Consider the following 19,539-nt stretch of genomic DNA (forward strand, 5'->3'; position numbering starts at 1 on the left):
TCACAGATTTACAAATAACTTTCAGGGTTTACAGAAGGCAATGGTGAAAGACTTCTCTTGAAATATTATTCCATGAAGTGCTTTACTTTTTGAGAAAACAGCAAAACAATATAAATTCTCGTTAACGAGAATTACGGATTTATTTTAAACACATGTCATGACACGGCGAAACGCGCGGAAACAAGGGTGGGTTTTTCCGTTGTTTTCTCCCGACTCCGATGACCGATTGAGCCTAAATTTTCACAGGTTTGTTATTTGGTATAGAAGTTGTGGTACACAAAGTGTGGGCCTTGGACAACACTGTTTACCGAAAGGGTCCAATGGCTTTAAACGGTATTGTCACCATGTGACTCCATGTACTATTAAATTGCTTCAGCAAAAAAAAAATTACCAAAATAGGGTTACCAGCCAAACCATCATGTCACAGGTTCAATTTGTGACTGGTGCCCTGCTAATTTCTGCTTAGTAGACAATATTGCTTAGTAATATTTTCTACTATCAGCTGTTTGAAATTGGGCCCTACTACGGCTTGTAATGTATAGTGGTGTATTTCAGAGTAGGTGAGGGAAGGGGCGTGGAGATACAGGTCTCACTTGATATCAAAAAATTGTGATTTATACTCTCTTTGGGTGGGGAATTTTAGTGTGCATAATGTTCAAATACAAGTTACATAAGATTCCGTTTTCATTGTGTATTTTTATTTTTGTATTTTTTATTATAGAGGAATTTATTCAGCAATAAAAAGTGTGTTTAACGCAATTGCACTGTTGTCTGATGTTGTTACGTTTGTATAATTACGTCGGACCCACGCCGTATAAAGGCTTCACATTCGCATGTTTACTCTTTGACAGATTTGCCCCCTAAACTTTGTGTAATAGATCTTCACCAATAGGTTCAACTGCTGCTCACATTTTAAAGGCTTAATATTCTGTGCCATTCCTTATGCCTCTTAATGGCCTCAGATTGCAACAGAGCATCTTAAATGCATTTTCCCGTGCCCTTAAGCGGGCCCGGACCCCACGCCGCAAAAGGCTCCGCGTTTCGCACTTGCATGCTTCATCTTTAATAGATTTGCCCCCCTCCTCCTCTCCCCCAAACATGTCTTTTGTGGATCCATCCTTGACGGTGCTGTTTATGTTTGGGATGAAACGCCGTCTAGTCATTAAATAAATATACAGAAATAATATGGATACGAAGCTATGAATGAGTTGTTTTTATTTTTTAGATACAATAACCAAAAGCAAAATATGGTGCATCACAGGTTGAAATAGGCCTTTTATTCCAACATCTGAGAGGGGGGGGGCACATCACCCCCACCCCCCTCCCCCCTCCCCCCCCATCAGACTCCCTATTGCACCAGAGAGCACCTACGGCCTTAATATCACCCGCGCCCCTGGAGCGGGCCCGAAACCCCACGCCGTAAATGTTATGAACACTAACCTCCGTTTGAATTCTCTTACAAAACTTGAACTTCACCTGATCACACAAAAAAGTTGGTGTAGCGCAGAAAATAATTATGTCATGCACTGAATTGCAAGCGTTCAGAACATTATCGTTCAAATAGCTTTGTATAGTAGCCTTTGAAAATGCAAACAAGTGTTCAGAAAGTTTTGTCTAGACAGTTTTGTTAAGAAAGTGAGGTTATTCCAGACAGTTAAATGTTTGAAATGTCTGGTTGAGTTCTTTTTTTTTATGTTTTATTGTTGTTGCCCTTGAATTGATTTTGGGATCGACAAGTTTGTAAAAAGCTGCTTCATTTGTGAGTTCATATAAGTGGTGCAATGGCCAGGGTGAAAACGGAAACCCATTCGAAAGGAGTGTCACCGAGACGACGTAACTCTTTAAAGACAATGGACACTAATGGTAATTGTCAAAGACCAGTCTTCTCACTTGGTGTATCCCAACATATGCATAACATAACAAACCTGTGGAAATTTGAGCTCAATTGGTCGTCGAAGTTGCGAGATAATAATGAAAGAAAAAAAAACACCCTTGTCACACGAAGTTGTGTGCTTTCAGATGCTTGATTTCGAGACCTCAAATTTTAAATCTGAGGTCTCGCAATCCAATTCGTGGAAAATTACCTCTGTTCTCGAAAACTAACTTCAGAGGGAGCCGTTTCTCAAAATGATTTATACTATCAACCTCTCCCTTTAACTCGTTACCAAGTAAGGTTGTATGCTAAAGTTATTTTGAGTAATTACCAATAGTGTCCACTGCCTTTAACCCAGTGTAAACAAAGTAATTTATTGTTAAAGAACATTACTACAATTTACGTCCCCGGCCAGGGGTGGGGGTGGGAGGGTAGGGTGGAGGGTGCAGGGATTTGGCTCCGGGGTTATTATGGGATGGTTGAAAGGATTGGGTGTGAGGCTACCTCCATGGTGTGAGGGTGGGGAGGCTAGAACGAATAGGTATTGGTTTCCCTATGCATTGTCAGGGTTTAGTGTGAGGGGAGACGATCAAGAGGTTATCTCTTTCCCGAACTACTATCACTTCAGAGGGAGCCGTTTCTCATAACTTGTAATACTAACACAACAGCTCACAGTCACTCGCTAAAGTAAGATTTTATACTAACAACATTTTTGAGTAATTACCAATAATACCATGCCATACCAATTAATGTAGTGATTCTGTTCGTCGTTCAATTGATTGCAGACTAGAACTCGTTTTGCTTCTGATGAGCTTACCTCCGGTTTTGCTGTAGTGACTACGGAGGTAGGTTAACTCACAGGAATTCTACGTGTTCGCTTCGTTTACTACAAAGTACTCCATCAAGGTGAACGTGTTTCATGACCTTGACCATGAAGGATCCTGCCCCTAAGTAGTGTCTACTCTTTTGGAAAACAAGGCAATTAAAGGTACTGGACACTATTGGTAATTACTAAAAATAATTGTTAGCATAAAACCTTCTTGGTAACAAGTAATGGGGAGAGGTTGATAGTATAAAACATGGTGAGAAACGGCACCTTCTGAAGTGACGTAGTTTTCAAGAAAGAAGTAGTTTTCCACGAATTTGATTTCGAGACCTCAGATTTAGAATTTAAGGTCTCGAAATCAACCATCTGAGAGCACACAACTTCGTGTGACAAGGTTTTTTTTTTTTTTTTTTTTTTTCATAGTTATATCGCAACTTCAATAAACAATCGGGCTCAAATGTTCACAGGTTTGTTATGTTATGCATATGTTGAGATACACCAAGTGAGAAGACTGGTCTTTGACAATTACCAATAGTGTCCAGTGTCTAAAAAGGAACTGGACATTGTTGGTAATCACACAAAATAATTAAAGCGGTAAATATTTCATGGGGACAGCACCGGGCGGCACCAAGGTGTTTGTTTAGGGGGTGTCTTAGCAGTCAATTAATTAAGTTTAAAAAACCATATCTGCAGACTTTACAATGACCCACATACCAACCGATTATTCAAGTCCCTCCACCCCCGCCGCGCCCTTCAACAGGTTGAAATTTAGAAGTTTTGATTTATTAACATCCATTGAGTCATGTTGCTCCCATAACCCCCCAAAAGAAACTAAGCAAAACCCCACCTTATGAATTTTTCCTAGAAGGATTGGCTCAATAGCCAAAAGACATGAACGCTTATGATCTATCTGTTTGCAGTGGCCCGAAAAAAAACACAAGCTTTGCGGCCGAATTATTTTTCTTGATGAACGCGAGAGGGGGTGTGCCGTATTCTCGTTTTTCTAAAACAAAACTGCGTGTGATAAACAAAAAACCGCCCGATGATTTTCAAACATGAACACAAAAAGTAAAGCCTGTACCTGTTTTAACATATCGTAACTTAACTGTATAATCATACTAGAAGCCAACTGTCTGTGTTAAAGGTAGTGGACACTATTGGTAATTACTCAAAGACTAGCCTTCACAGTTGGTGTTTCTCAACATATGCATAAAATAACAAATCTGTGAAAATTTGAGCTCAATCGGTCATCAAAGTTGCGAGATAATATTGAAAGAAAAATAACCCTTGCCACACGAAGTTGTGTGCGTTTAGATGGTTGATTTCGAGACCTCAAGTTCTAAATCTGAGGTCTCGAAATCAAATTCGTGGAAAATCACTTCTTTCTCGAAAACTATGGCACTTCAGAGGGAGCCGTTTCTCACAGTGTTTTATACCATCAACCTCTCCCCATTACTCGCCACCAAGAAAGGTTTTATGCTAATAATTATTTCGAGTAAACTACCAATAGTGTCCACTGCCTTTAAAGGGTCTGGTAATCATAAAAGGTAAAGTGAACTTCTTCGTTGATGATTATTTCCCAAAAGTAAGGTGTCAATATTATTGTTTAGCTGAACCTGAACTAGTAAAACCTATACTATGTTTTCTTTGATAAAAGGACAGGATATGGCATCTTTTTCCTGACAGACGATAGTGCGTGTCTTAATTGTTTCCGCTCTGAATACGCGCTTATTATTTTACGGAACTTCACCACACAAACCCTCCTGAACTCTCTTTATGATGACGGGGGAATTGTAACCAAACCAGGTCAAACAAAGTGGTGAGGTGGCTGGTGATTGGGATGGTGTTCCCAATTAACATGGTGTGCAGAATTTCGGAAAGTCAGTTAGGAAGATTGGGTAGAAATTCCTGCTAAGCATAAAAATAAATGGTTAAAACAATAATGGTACATGTACTTGCTGCTTTAACCTTAAAGGAACACGTTGCCTTGGATCGGTCGATTTGGTCTTTGAACAGCGTTAGTAACCATTTGTTATAAAATGCATTATGATTAGAAAGATGTTTTAAAAGTCGAATATGATGATCCACACTAGTTTAACTCGAAATTGCGTGGTTTTCATTTTAACTCGTCGACTAACACGGTCGGCCATGACTCCCGTATGGCCGACCGTGTTAGTTCGCAAAGTAAAAAGGAAAACCACGCAATTTCGGGGCAAACTTGTGTGGATCATTGTATTCTACTTTTAAAGCATCTCTCTAAGCATAGGCCTATGCATTTTATAACAAACGGTTACAAGCGCTTTTCAAAGACCAACTCGACTGATCCAAGGCATAGTGTTCCTTTAACCTGGCAAGCAATTAGACTGCTGTTCTTGGTTAGTTTGTTCGGAGGTCCGAATCCCATCCAAGTAAAATTCCTTTGGATGTTTCAATTCACACTCTCGAGGCATTTACTACGAACTGAGACACATTGGTGTATGGGTAAAATACATTATATTCTTTTTCCACGATGCTATTCTTCACCCGGTTTCTATAAGAAGCAAGGGACGAGAACTAGGAACGAAGAATATAGCAGATTTGACGACATGTTAAATATTTGGTTGCTTAGTGTTGATTTAGAACTAGAGGAAGTGAGGGCATACTCCGAATTCGTCAATCATCATGATGTGAACTTCCCTGTAAGCGATGTGACCGCATTCAAACTTAGTTATCATAATGTTAGACTTTCCCCATAATATCATATGTCAGACAATACAATGATGAGGCGAAAGGTATCACTGGCACACCTTATGTTGCCATGGTGATATCACAAACTCCACTCAACCAAGAGTTGATTTTACAATATCCGGCCGCTGTGTGGTCGAGCATTCCCAGTATAAAAGCAACACCAGCTGAACTCCAGACCAACAGTACACATCGCATTGTTTGAGAATCTGTACTTTGTATGATCGTCCGTTTTTCTTTGGTCATGAAGTTTGATATAGCGTTGACCGTTCTGTGCCTCGTAGTTTTAACGAGCACCGAGGCCAGACCTTCTTCTCGGCGGGTGAATCGGCAAAAGACGTCCCCCGTTGTCGTCTCAGAAACTGTGGTAAGACCAACAACATTATGGGGGTTATGCGTGTGGATTGAAAACTATACAATATTTTCCCCGAGGTGTAAACTTGTTGTTTACACAACTGCTTTTCCATTCAATAATATCAATAAGGATGTATTTCTTGAACTAGGTTTGATTGTAAATTGTAACTGCTTACAATGTTTTTGTAAAATAAAATCACATGAAATCAAAATTCGAGAACCTTTAAGTTGCATCTAGGTTTTCTGGTAGGCCTATAGCAATTGAGCCGGCCAAAAAGCTTCCAGCAAATGAGCCGACCAAAAAGTTTCAACATATCGTCGGCGTTTTCATGAAGAGACAAATCCGTCCAAAATGATTCATTGAGGCATTTTCGTGTGTTTTTTTCTTTTTTTTCTTTTCATTTCTTTTTTTTTCATTTCTTTTGTTAATATATTTGGTGACCTTAGCATTTCTGCCAAATTTAAAGTTTCGAATAATTATTGTTTCTTTTGTGAAATATCCAAAACCTAATTATTGTTTTTTATCATCATCGTCATAAGCTTAGTTCATCCAGTGTAAGATGTAGCCCTCCTCACGAAGACGCCATTCATTTCTATTTCTTGCAGACCATGTCCATGTTGTTCCTGCATATACCCTGATGTCATGTCTCCATCTTCTTCTCTGTCTACCTCTTTTCCCTGTACTTGGTTGCCCTTGTTGTTTTATTTATCTATTTTATTTATTTATTTCTTCTTAACCCTGGGGAAACCTCTCAGTAAAACACTGTTTTTCAGAGGTGCCCAGCAACTTCAAACACATTAAAATTTAAAAACTGTATTAATATAAACATATTTAGTACATGTTTTGTAATTTCTTCGGGCAGTGTGTCCAGCCCATCTCAGCTTATTTCATTGTCCTTATGATGTCTCTTACTCCAGTTTTCTTGTCTTTTATAGAACTATTTAAAGAAGTATGGATATTTGAATGAAGATGGAGGGAGTATCATCATCATCCACGAAGAAGATCCTCGCTTTGTCGCCGCACTCCAGAGGATGCAGGGATTCTTTAATCTTCCACCAACGGGACAACTCGACCCGAATACTCTGAAGTTGACCCGCAAGCCTCGCTGTGGATGCCCTGATGTTATTGACACCACAGCACAGGGCCTCGATGACGCACTGGTACCACAACAGCTTAGTGTTTCAGGGTTGAGCACCAGATTTCGCTGGTTCCACACTGATGTCAATTACACGTGAGCTTTTTTTCTCATACTTAACATTTTTAGATCAATTTACCTTGTAGTTTAAAAAAATTATCTTTACAAGCTCCCAACTTTTGTTTGTGCATGCTTTCTAGATTCAATGTGAAAACACAGTCACGATACGTTGTCAATAAATTCGAAAAGCGTTTCTTTGTGTTAAATTTAGGGAATTTTAGTTTGAGTTAATCATAATAAAAATAATAATAGTATGAAGCATTTATATAGCGCTCTACGAAGAACAGACCGCTTTACATGAGACTATGACAACAGAAGAAAAACAAACAAACTAGGATGGTTGGGGAAACAGAATTGTCTTGAGGAGGCTTTTGAATGTGGATGAATAACTCAACTTGTTGTTTTGTTTGTTTGTCTATGATCTTCCCGTCAAGGAATATCGGCAAACTCCCACAAGGGGATATAAACGACAGGCTGACAACAGCCGATCTCTCCCATACAAACACTAGTTTAACGTCTATGATTATAAATTGAACAAATCAACAAATTGTGATTCAATTTAACTAGACGACAATACTAATTCTAGTCGACGTGAAATCAGCGTGTGATCTCCAAATCACCGAACAAAATTAAGTTTTTCCGATTTTCAAACTATTTCTTTCTTGATTTGCAGATTTCTTAATTACCCATCTGGTAAAGGTGCTTTAAAGCCCACTACCGTTCGTCAAATCATGAGAAAGGCCTTCAAAAAGTGGAGTGACGTCACACCCTTGACATTTAGTGAGGTGTTAAGTTCCTCCGATGATGGGGCTGATATTAAGATCCAGTTTGCCCGTAGGAGGCACAACCAGGAGGAACCCCCCGTGAGGTACTTCGATGGACCGGGAGGCGATGTTGCACACGCCTTCCTCCCTAACAGTAACTGGGGAGATCTGGATGGTGACATACATTTCGATGATGAGGATATGTTTACCAAAGACGGCACGGAAGGTGAGGACAAAAAGAAGATTGTAAGAATTTACCGAGGCATGGGTTCACATGATCATAAAATTATCGCACATCACATGTATCCATGTTCCTTCTCCCATGAGGAGTCCTTCGCTCTGACCTGACCCATTTCGTGTTGTTCCTAGAAAGAAGCTGTTTAAGCATTCCATCAATACAAGATTAAGATCCATCTCAAATCAAAATTACACAACTTTGCAATCTCTTTCTAAACAATTATCGCACATCACATGTATCCATGTTCCTTCTCCCATGAGGAGTCCTTCGCTCTGACCTGACCCATTTCGTGTTGTTCCTAGAAAGAAGCTGTTTAAGCATTCCATCAATACAATATTAAGATCCATCTCAAATCAAAATTACACAACTTTGCAATCTCTTTCTAAAAAATTATCGCACATCACATGTATCCATGTTCCTTCTCCCATGAGGAGTCCTTCGCTCGGACCTGACCCATTTCGTGTTGTTCCTAGAAAGAAGCTGTTTAAGCATTCCATCAATACAATATTAAGATCCATCTCAAATCAAAATTACACAACTTTGCAATCTCTTTCTAAAAAATTATCGCACATCACATGTATCCATGTTCCTTCTCCCATGAGGAGTCCTTCGCTCTGACCTGACCCATTTCGTGTTGTTCCTAGAAAGAAGCTGTTTAAGCATTCCATCAATACAAGATTAAGATCCATCTCAAATCAAAATTACACAACTTTGCAATCTCTTTCTAAAAAATTATCGCACATCACATGTATCCATGTTCCTTCTCCCATGAGGAGTCCTTCGCTCTGACCTGACCCATTTCGTGTTGTTCCTAGAAAGAAGCTGTTTAAGCATTCCATCAATACAATATTAAGATCCATCTCAAATCAAAGTTACACAACTTTGCAATCTCTTTCTAAAAAATTATCGCACACACACATGTATCCATGTTCCTTCTCCCATGAGGAGTCCTTCGCTCTGACCTGACCCATTTCGTGTTGTTCCTAGAAAGAAGCTGTTTAAGCATTCCATCAATACAATATTAAGATCCATCTCAAATCAAAATTACACAACTTTGCAATCTCTTTCTAAAAAATGTTCGCACACACATGTATCCATGTTCCTTCCATCCTGAGGAATCCCTCCCTCTCACTTGACCTTAATGAGTGTTGTTTTCTTAGAAAGAAGCTGTTCAATCATTCCACCAATACAATATTAAGATCCATATTTAATCCATAGTTACAAAAGTTTGCAATCTCTTACTAGAAACAAGTTAACAAGTCTTTTGTGTGATTTTTAAATGTTTCAGTGCAATCACCTTTTTATATTGTAATTATATTTTTTATCGTTGGCAGGGGTCTGGTTTTACACATCTTTTGATGAAAGTTTTTATACTTTTGTTTTAACCTTGGCAGCTCCCTTACAACTTGTAACTATTGTGTATGTCTAAAGATTTAAAATAAAATAAAATAAATAAATAACATTTTGGCAATCATTTTGCATAAATGTTGTCACGAGAATCGTCTGTGAGAATGCCTTCAAGAGAAGTCATTACACAAGATTCAACCCAGACAAAACAAATAATGTGCTTACATGAAAATATTTCGTTGTAAGTAAAAAAATAAAATAAAACTGCATTGTGGAAAATTTTTCTACATTAGCGTTAAATTCAGCAACACAGGTCTATAAACATAACATGGTTCTTTGAACATAATCAGAAAGAACCCCAATACTCTGACGATGGTTTTAATTATACGAATTTTCGTATAGGTTTTGCTTTGCTTCTGGTCGCCATTCATGAGATTGGACATAGCCTTGGACTGAGTCATTCCTACATGGAGAATAGTGTGATGTGGCCTTACTACAAGAATGCCCCTACCAAAGGCTATACACTACCAGAGTTTGACGTACAAAACATCCAATCAATCTATGGTAAGTTTGTACACAGTTTTGTTTATAAATCCAATGCTTATCAGCCTGTGCCTAAAAATGATACGAATTCCGTATTTAGCTAATTATAGTAATTTGTTGAACATTTTGTTTGGAAATTAGTTTTATGGCATGGCATGGCCGAGTGGATAAGAGCACCGGGCTCAAGGTCCAGTGTTTCTGTTCAGCAGAGTGTGGGTTCAAGAGTCGCGACACTATTGTGTCCTTTAGCAAGACGCTTAACCATTATTGCTGCGTTCTGCGGATGGGACGTAAAGCCGTAGGTACCGTGTGCTGTGTAATGCCCGTAAAGAACCCATGTGCACCTGTTATACAGGGAAAGGGTTCGCCCCAGTGGATCGGCAGCAGTGCTCCAAATCACATTGAGTACCTGTGTTGTAAAGGGAAAATGTCTCATACATCAATACGTATCTCAATCACTGTCCGTTTGGCAACTTATGTTCTGATTTTCCTTCAAATTGATCTGAAGGTCTAGGTTACGGCTCTCTGTCTGAAACCGGAATGGTTGCGATGAGCAAGCCAGTGGGTCGAGCTGAGCCTAAAGACGGCAGAAATAAAAAGCAACTGCCTGATGCTGCCACCGCTGCAATGTGCCAAGAACCTTACACGGCATTGTTGAAGATGGACACGGAGTTGTTTGCCTTCAGAGTAAGTTGAATTCCCCCTTTTTTTTTGCGATATTTCATTTGTTGGCCCTTTGCTTTTGACGTGCAAAAAATGATACAAATTCTTGAATATCGTGGACGGGTGTTTGGGACCTCTATCCAGCTGTACAAAAAGTCTCCCATTTGAGAAGGCTATGGTTTGAATAAAATAAACAAACAAATTGTATGTCAACAATCAGAGGAACCTGACAAATAGTACCACCAGGTAAAACAGGTCATGGGTTCTGATGCTTCACCACAGGGTTTTAAGTAAAACTTTCCATATTCCGAAGGATTTTCTTGATTTCAAACAGGGTTTGCTTAAAAAAAGTGTCTGGAACTATTTATACTTTTATGCAAGTTTTAAGATGCGGAGAATAACCCTGTTGTCAAGTCTTTTGTTCCCCTATCACTATCAGCTCCAAGAAAAAGACGGAGGCGGGAAAGCGTGGGGGATAGGGGGTTAAATATACGGCGACCTTATTGTTTCCCTCTTTTATTTTGGCAGGACAACATGGTATGGCGTATTCGTATCAAAGATAGACAATTGTTGTCACCAGCGAAAGGTGAATCGGCCAAACGCTATTGGAATGCGATGCCGAGTAAGATCACCGCCGCGTACCAGCGACATGATGGCAATGTTGTCTTCTTTAAAGGTAATTGGGGGTTAGGGATTACTTTCTCAGAAATGGGTGATGGTTTGGGTGTGTTTGTTTGTTTGTTTGTTTGTTTGTTTGTTTGTTTGTTTGTTTGTTTGTTTGTTCATTGGTTTGGGTGAGCTTCCCGTCAAGGGAACTCGGCAAACTTCCACAAGGGGATATAAACAATAAGCTGGTAACAACCAATCTCACTCACACAAACATTGGTTTAAAGCCATTGGACACTTTCGGTAAACAGTTTTGTCCAAGTCCCACACTTCGTGTATCACAACTTCTATATAAAAATAACAAACCTGTGAAAATTTAGGCTCAATCGGTCATCGGAGTCAGGAGAAAAAAACGGGAAAACCCACTCTTGTTTCCGCGCGTTTTGCCGTGTCATGACATGTGTTTAAAATAAATCCGTAATTCTCGCTAAAGAGAATTTGTATTGTTTTACCGTTTTATCAAAAAGTAAAGCATTTCATGGACTAATATTTCAAGAGAAGTCTTTCACCATTACCTTCTGTAAACCCTGTAAATTATTTGTAAATCTGTGAACTTTTTTTGTTTTGTCTGTACCGAAAGGGTCCAATGGCTTTAACGTCTATGGTTATGAATTGCACAAATCAAGAAATTGTGATTTTATAGACGACATTTCTATAGTAATTTTAAAATGAGCATTTAGCTAGGGGATTCGAACCCACAACCTTGTAATTGCAGGTCCTATACAGTCTAACCTGGTCCACTGGTTTAGGTTTGTGCTACATCGATGTGTTGGCTACATTGACGTGTATTTCTAAACACTGTATACTCAGTACTTAACCGAGAAAATCAAATCGGGTGGGATTCGAACCCACGACTTTTGCATTGACAGAGCAGATTTCGCAACACATTACCAACGAGCAACCCGGTGGCTAGAGGCAGTTTGAATCCTATATGGTTGCAGCATGTACCACAGCGATTTTAATGTAAGTCATTTTCTTCTTCCAACATAAAGGGGACAAATATTACGTGTACAAAGGGAAGAATCGGGAGGGTCGTCCGGGGCAAATCAGCAGCATGGGTGTGAAGAGACCAATGACTGCACTGAGGGCCAGCCACCTAGCACCCAATAAGGCTTATCTATTACGAGGTTCTGAGGTGTGGCTGTACGACGAAGGAGCCGGGACTGTGGATCATGGGTACCCCAAGCCAGCCAGCGAGGTTTGGGGAGACCTACCGGCGGGGATCACAGGAGGCGAGATGCTGGATTCCGGTAGGCTATTAACAAGTTTGAAACAGAACAGTAGGAACAACACCATATAATATAACAAGCAATGAGTTACACGTGCTTGCAATGGAAGCCATTGCCCCAGTTGCCCCTGGTCTTGGTGCTCTTCAAAAATGTCCCATTGACTTTAAGATTTTCCGATTGAAGTGCCCTTTCAATTCGTTCAAAGATGAGATTCCAAGACTGATATCACTTTCCGGTACGGACATTTCAAGATATTATTGAGCTAAGCAATCACGGTATGTTCTTAAGGCTAAAGTTTGAAGTATCGAACATCAAACTAGGTAGGCTTTCAAATTAAATCTACATTTTTTTAAGGTTTATGATTACCAGTCCGATAAAGTTACAGAGAAATCTAGTCAAGTAAGATTAATTGGCACTCAATCCATAAACCTAAAACTGTAGAATTGGCAGCAGAGAAGGTTTTGGAAAAAACAAAAACAGTTAAACAAATCAAACGGTGCAGCTTTCTCAACACCTACAACAAAAGGTGCACAAAAATGTGTATGCAGCAGGTCCAGACTTCATTGTGTTTTTCTTATCATCTTATTTTGTTTGCTTTCTTCCCATATCTCTCTTTCTTTCACTGCAGAAACCACGATATTCTTGAAAGGCACCCGATATTTTGAAATGGACAATAACAACAGAGTGACATCACCACGTGGGAACCAATCAAATCTATTTAGTGTGCACTTTCTTGGCTGTAAGTAGGGCGAGACCTAAAAAAATAAATCTGCTGAGCCTATTTTTGTCAAATTAAACCACTGGTAGCAGTAGGGCTAGGATGATGCTTGATTCGAAACTATTATTGTCTGGTTAATTCAACAAAACTTTAATTTACTACGATTAAGCAAGACCGCCTTTCTTCTGGTCACGTCAGAAGAGGGCGCTATACCAATGTACAGCTTACCCGAGGGTGCACTGTTATAGCCCCCATGGTGCACTACACTATGTGCTTCCATAGCCAACCGATGCTAAAGTTAATGTTTTAATAATTACCACCACTCTTTAAATCTCAACAAAATAATTTAACATTTCCCAGTCACTGGAAAACAAACTAAATAATGCTTGTGACAACTGAACTTAATTTTTCTTTTCAAATTGTGGTAGGCTTAGCAAATTGGATTTTCAACACGGGATCATCAGGATGTATTTTGTTTACACTGAATATTTTAAAAGGATTTTAATCATTATTATTTATACATATAAGTGTTTTTCTTTCTTAACTCGCCCCCCCCCCTCCCCCAAGGAAAACTGTTTAGAATAACATCTACGTATTTTACCTGTACGGCCCAAAACGAAACAAAACAGAAGCTCTTCAAATTTAGAAAATTTCAGTAGCAAAACGACTGCGCGGTTGGGGGGGGGGGGGGGGACACACATCTACAACAAAACACAAAGTGTGGGCTTCCTTTCTTTCATAGTAATCAACATTTTTGAAGAAACAAAGGAAATAAATGGGAAGCCCAGAATCAACGGCCACGCCAATGTGGGGGTAGACTGTACATCTGACGTCACACTTCGAGGATCGTGAACAACTCCAAAACCGGCGTGAAGTTTAATCTTCGACCCCAGTCATTTCAGATAGAGACACGCAGTCAAATTATATTGCGGACGTGACAGCAGTGTACTGTTAGGGCATAATGGATGCATGTTGATCCAATATCACAGTATCCAATGGAATCACTGGATCTGCCAGCAGGGATCTGTCTTTATCCTTGCGGATAAAGATGGGGGTTCAATACTCTACTGACTACACGACAGTAAACATTGAGGGCGGTATACTTGGATATTATTGGTTTGATGATCAGCAGAGAGACCGTCAGTGTTGTTTTGTTGGTGTTGTTCATTGTTTTGCCATCGGGATAATGTCATTAACGTATACCAGTAGTCACCCTATAATCGGTTAACTTTAGATTCTGGTAGCTTTCAAAGAAACTGTCAAAACTGCAAATTAACTAACTATATAAATGTCAAGTCCATAAAGTGATTCGATAACTCAGGAAAACTCCTTTAATGGGAATGTACATTATTTTTTTAACGTTAACACGCAAATAAATAAAACTACAAAATAGGAATCTTATTATTACTGAATATTTTAGCTTTCTTTTCTTAACGGCTTGTGGACATTTTGGTTTATTATTGCGCAAATTATTGCTCTTTGTAAAAGAAAATATCGCGCTTGAAGTTGGTGCGAGACTTGCGAAGCCTAATGCAGGCCGGATATCCATGTAAACGAGTTTAAATAACTCTGCAATGTATGTTTGGTTTGCTGTAACACCATGTGTGTATCTACAAAATAGAAAATAGACTGGACTCCTCTTTTAGCTTATAGGATCGTTATTAACTGTACTGCCGCGGAGTCAGTTCTGAATTAGTCTCAACGTTTCTACTAGCTTGCTCTAGTCATCGTCAGGAGACTGAAGAGGTAAGAGGAGAGTGGGCTTGCTTACTCTGCAATAACCTAATACATGTAACATAAAATACTGATGTTGGTTTTGCAAAGTGAGGTAACCATCACTGTGTGTTATATCTACTTACTGCGGTGTATAATTCGTTATTTTCGCTTTTTATTCTACTGCCGCGGCGTGGATATGATTTCGGAATTCGGGAGACTACTTAAAATACAAAATTCTGTGCAAAATATTATAACATTAAGTGCGTTTTACACCACCGGTTACCAACTGGCTCATAAGGCCTTGTTTTGGTTCAAATTACTATGTGTATGTACTTAGTTAAAATCCCATTTCCCTTACTTCTAAGAGTGTATGCTGGAGAAACATCATTTAAAGCTTGATTGGCCAGGACATGGTCGTTTACCCGCCAGATTTCTTACAACATAAACCGGTCCGCTGTCTCAAAGGGTTTTCCACACTGGCTTGTTCAACAACGACTGGTGGTGTTAGCCGAGGGGAAAACGGACGACGAGCGTTTTTGGCGCGTGGCTCATTAGTAAGAGTCTAGTTAAACCACACCAACAACAATAGCCGACCAATAGAAGAAATCAAGACACCATAATAGGCCAAGTTGGCCAGTACCACATTGATATAATTTTTGTTCAATTCATAATATAATTTCTTCTATTGAATTACAATAAATCTATGTATAAAGACAGCCCATCGGAGCTTAATCATATGAACCACATGAAGCACATGTCAGCCCGATTAAAGACACTGGACACTATTGGCAATATTGTCAAAGACCAGTCTTCTCACACGATGTACCTCAGCATATGCATAAAGTAACAATCCTGTGAAAATTTGAGCTCAATTGGTCGTCGAAGTTGCGAGATAATAATGAAAGAAAAAACATCATTGTCACACGAAGTTGTGTGCTTTCAGATGCTTGATTTCGAGACCCCAAATTCTAAATCTGAGGTCTTGAAATCAAATTCCTGGAAAATTGCCTCTTTCTCGAAAACTACGTCACTTTAGAGGGAGCCGTTTCTCACTATGTTTTATACCATCAACCTCTCCCCATTACTCGTCACCAAGTAAGGTTTTATGCAACAAAATATTTTGAGAAATTACCAATAGTGTCCACTGCCATTAAGAGTGGTTGCTCCCTATTTGGCCAAAGTAACATTACGCACTACTTACTTATGCACACATGATTCAATAATACACAAAAATGAGCTAATAACTGAACAAGATATGTACACACTGATTATATGTATCGGTACAAAGCATTATTTACAAAAGATTTCAAAATAGATCATTAAAATGTATTATGTTTTTTAGATGTGAGACGTTCTAGAACAGAATGTAGTTACGTAACGCCATAAAATAAAAACGTGTGGAAGGGCTTCCTGTATGTGTTCATTTGCAAAACTTTTCGAACGCCCACAAAATTTAAGCGACGCCACATTTCAGCACTTAACTGTTTTAACTGTTTTAAAAGTGTTCGAAGACCACAGTCCCTTGGAACAAAAAATTGCAAAAACATATTTCACTGTGACGTCGATGATAGACTCAAGCACAATGCAGGCAATTGGTCTGGGAGGCATTAATGCTTAATAGTGTATTTATCTAAGCTGCACGCGCGTTTTCGAAAAAAGCACACTGTGAAACTGCACTCAGCTATCACTCTATGAAGCGGTCTCCCGCAATTGCGCGAGCAAAATTTATCGCAATTTCAGATGATATTATTCGAAAGAGGAAGATGACGATGTGACTTTAAATCATTGCTAATGAGTACAGTGCTTTTTTACATCAATCTTTAGACGGTGGGAAGGAGCAGCATTTCGTGCAATTTAAAGTTATTTTCTTGTGAAAGACACCCATTTTGCAATAGAGGCTTTGGTAGTTGCGAATGCTTAGTGTACTTTTCTCAATTGGATTCATGTTTTTTTTCCACAACCACATAATCTACGATCAGACGTATTGCTCACCTAAGCCGTGCATGATCTATATAAAGGCGAACACGTGAAACATATACCACAACATTCTGTCGTATATAGCCGTTAGAAGGACTGCATCAAGGCTAAGTGACGCAATTATATTATTCTTTACTTTTCTTTTCTTTGATTAATGTGCTATCTTACCTTAACAACACTCAGAGTAAAAGACAATCTGCTCCATTCGCCATTTGCACAGATCCGCCACGAGCCTGCATGGCTTATGCTCTATTTGTGCTGTATTTATGCATGTGTTTTGTAAAGTCTCCTTACATAACCATGACAATACAGTTATGTAATGCTTCTCCTCACTGCTGTCCCAAATTCCAGGCTCTACAAGCAAATGGCTGACCGCGCAAAGGGCGAATGACTAAACATAATGACACGTCATTTCTCTTTTGATCATTTTGAGCAAGTCCATTACTTAGTATAATATGTGTCTCTTATACCGGAACGTCTACAAAAGAAAGACAACCACGGGCATTTTGCCTACCACAGGCATTTTGCCTACAGTGCGTGATTGTGTAGTACGTGTGCTTAGTAATCCGGATTTAAGAATTTCGAATATAATACAAACGTATAGATTTATTACAAAAAACTAAATATTATACAAAGCTACGATTGAGATCAATTCTTGACCGAATCACACCCCATGAAGTCCACAGTAAATAATCCCGGGGAGCTTTTCTCGACGCGACGAATTCTCCTGTTGACCTCGTAGTACTTCTTACCGCTCAAAAAGTACATTTGACCTGCCGGAAAAAAAGAAATAGAGTAAAAGGTTCACAAACATGAACATTACTTTAAACTTACGGAAATGCGTCAAATTGAAGTTGTACCACAAAGTGCTCGATAGAGGGCGCTGTTTGGTAACCGTACGATCCAACTTATTTTGTCCTAACATAATCACACCCACGATGTAAGTTTTTGTAAATTGTGCGATTTAACAAGTCATTGTTCCCAGTGGACTCCCCGAAATTCGATGTTGTATAATGTACTTTAATGTTGCCCTGGACAATTTTTTTGAACTTGGATGTTTTGAACCCTGCCCAATTTAATGTCCAAGGATATAAGGCAATCTAAATTTCCTGTTATGTATGCTGTAAAGCCCCCCTGCAAGCTGGGATTTAGCTACACAGCTCAATATGATGATTGACTCACAAGTAGATGAAGAATGGCCACAAGGGGAAACAAGTCACATCGTGACGACGACTCGACTCTATTTTTAAATCACTCATCTTCCTGAACATTAATGTTCTCATACCAGTTTAGAATATATCACCATATACCAGACGTTGATGCATGGCAACGCATGGTTTTAATTCATCACACAAGGTCGATGACTTAGGCCCCTGTGTCCTACAGGCACACCCCCAAAATGCGTCTGTGCAGAATTTCCTCAAAATAATTTGTGATATTATAGGCAGTTACACACCAAGTGAGCCATAGTGATTATGACTGGATTGATCACTTGGAAACGGTTTTGTTGTCTGTCTTGAACAGATTAAACTCGCTGGAAGGTTCATAATTTGTAACATGATGTGTCTCACATCATAGTGCTGGGTGCGTTTGATTAGCTTCTCCGTGTCGATCTCTCGGTGCTCACTGGGATGAGCCCCCTGACAACAGCTAATCGAACGATCACATTCGCCCTCTCGTGTTGACGCCATGCACCTCGGATCGGGTCACCCCCAAGTGACCCATTCCACAAGCAGGGCACTGGGGACTGACCCGGGTGAGCCCTTGGAATGACATCAGAGCTATTCGGACGTACCGGGGCAGACCGGGGTCGACCCAGGGAAGCTAAACGAACGCACCCTCTATCGATCTTTTTGAAAGCACTAGACACATTATAGGTAGTTGTCAAAGACCGGTATTCTCACTTGGTGTATCCCAACATGTATATAACAACACATCTGTGAACAGTCTGGACTCAATCTGGTCATCGAAATTGCGAGAGAATAACGAAAGAAAAACCGCCACTTTCAGAGCACAATTGTATTATTATTTGACGAGTGAGAAAGGGAAAATTACCTCTTTCTCAAAAACTACGTTACTTCAGAGGGAGCCTTTTCTCCAAATGTTTAATACTATCAACAACTCTAAATTGCTCGTCACAAGTAAATTGTTATGCTAACAATAAATGTTATTAATTACCAATAGTGTGAAATGCCTTTAAAGACACAGGACACTATTGGTAATTGTCAAAGACCAGCTTTCTCACTTGGTGTATCTCAACATAGGCATGAAATAACAAACCTGTGAAAATTTGAGCTCAATCGGTCGTCGAAGTTGCGAGATATTAATGAAAGAAAAAACACCCTTGTCGCACCATCGTCACAAGAAGTTGTGTGCTTTCAGATGCTTGATTTCGAGACCTCACATTATAAATCTGCGGTCTCGAAATCAAATTCGTGGAAAATTACCTCTTTCTCGAAAACTACATTACATATACTATCAACCTCTCCCCATTACTCGTTACCAAGAAAGGTTTTATGACAGTAATTGTTTTGAGTAATTACCAATAGTGTCCACTGCCTTTAAATTGAACCGCACGATGTATTTCAAACCAGATCTCGAAGACTTATGATGCTATTAAAAAGCATGGATTGTCATTAATCCTCTTTAAGCAGTCATAAACTTTAGTTGTTGAGTTCAAGGTTGTTTCATTGCGATTGTACAAA

At 39.4% G+C, this 19,539-nt stretch overlaps 2 protein-coding genes across 2 annotated transcripts in view; one reads left to right on the forward strand and one right to left on the reverse strand.

Annotated features, from left to right (window-relative positions):
- Nucleotides 1-5,029: 5,029 nt before the first annotated feature.
- LOC117292406 (matrix metalloproteinase-24-like) lies at nucleotides 5,030-13,543 on the forward strand. The gene is made up of 8 exons (XM_033774435.1): nucleotides 5,030-5,790; nucleotides 6,714-7,009; nucleotides 7,647-7,963; nucleotides 9,725-9,886; nucleotides 10,374-10,552; nucleotides 11,057-11,204; nucleotides 12,187-12,444; nucleotides 13,052-13,543. The coding sequence occupies exons 1-8, from the start codon at nucleotides 5,644-5,646 to the stop codon at nucleotides 13,168-13,170; spliced, it is 1,626 nt and encodes a 541-aa protein (XP_033630326.1). The 5' UTR covers nucleotides 5,030-5,643; the 3' UTR covers nucleotides 13,171-13,543.
- A 2,391-nt stretch (nucleotides 13,544-15,934) lies between these two features.
- LOC117292650 (neutrophil collagenase-like) overlaps nucleotides 15,935-19,539 on the reverse strand; it is a 30,631-nt gene continuing 27,026 nt past the window's right edge. Inside the window, exon 9 of the mRNA XM_033774782.1 lies at nucleotides 15,935-17,607. Coding sequence (XP_033630673.1) covers nucleotides 17,483-17,607 — 125 coding nt within the window. The 3' untranslated portion in view covers nucleotides 15,935-17,482. The remainder of the gene's footprint in view (nucleotides 17,608-19,539) is intronic.

The sequence above is a fragment of the Asterias rubens genome, chromosome 7, assembly GCF_902459465.1.
Source record: "Asterias rubens chromosome 7, eAstRub1.3, whole genome shotgun sequence".
Taxonomy (NCBI): domain Eukaryota; kingdom Metazoa; phylum Echinodermata; class Asteroidea; order Forcipulatida; family Asteriidae; genus Asterias; species Asterias rubens.

Coding starts and splice junctions, on each gene's coding strand:
- LOC117292406 (XM_033774435.1), top strand. CDS start 5,644: ATGATCGTCCGTTTTTCTTTGGTCATGAAGTTTGATATAGCGTTGACC. Junction 5,791..6,713: donor TTGTCGTCTCAGAAACTGTG/GTAAGACCAACA, acceptor TGTCTTTTATAG/AACTATTTAAAGAAGTATGG. Junction 7,964..9,724: donor TACCAAAGACGGCACGGAAG/GTGAGGACAAAA, acceptor ATTTTCGTATAG/GTTTTGCTTTGCTTCTGGTC.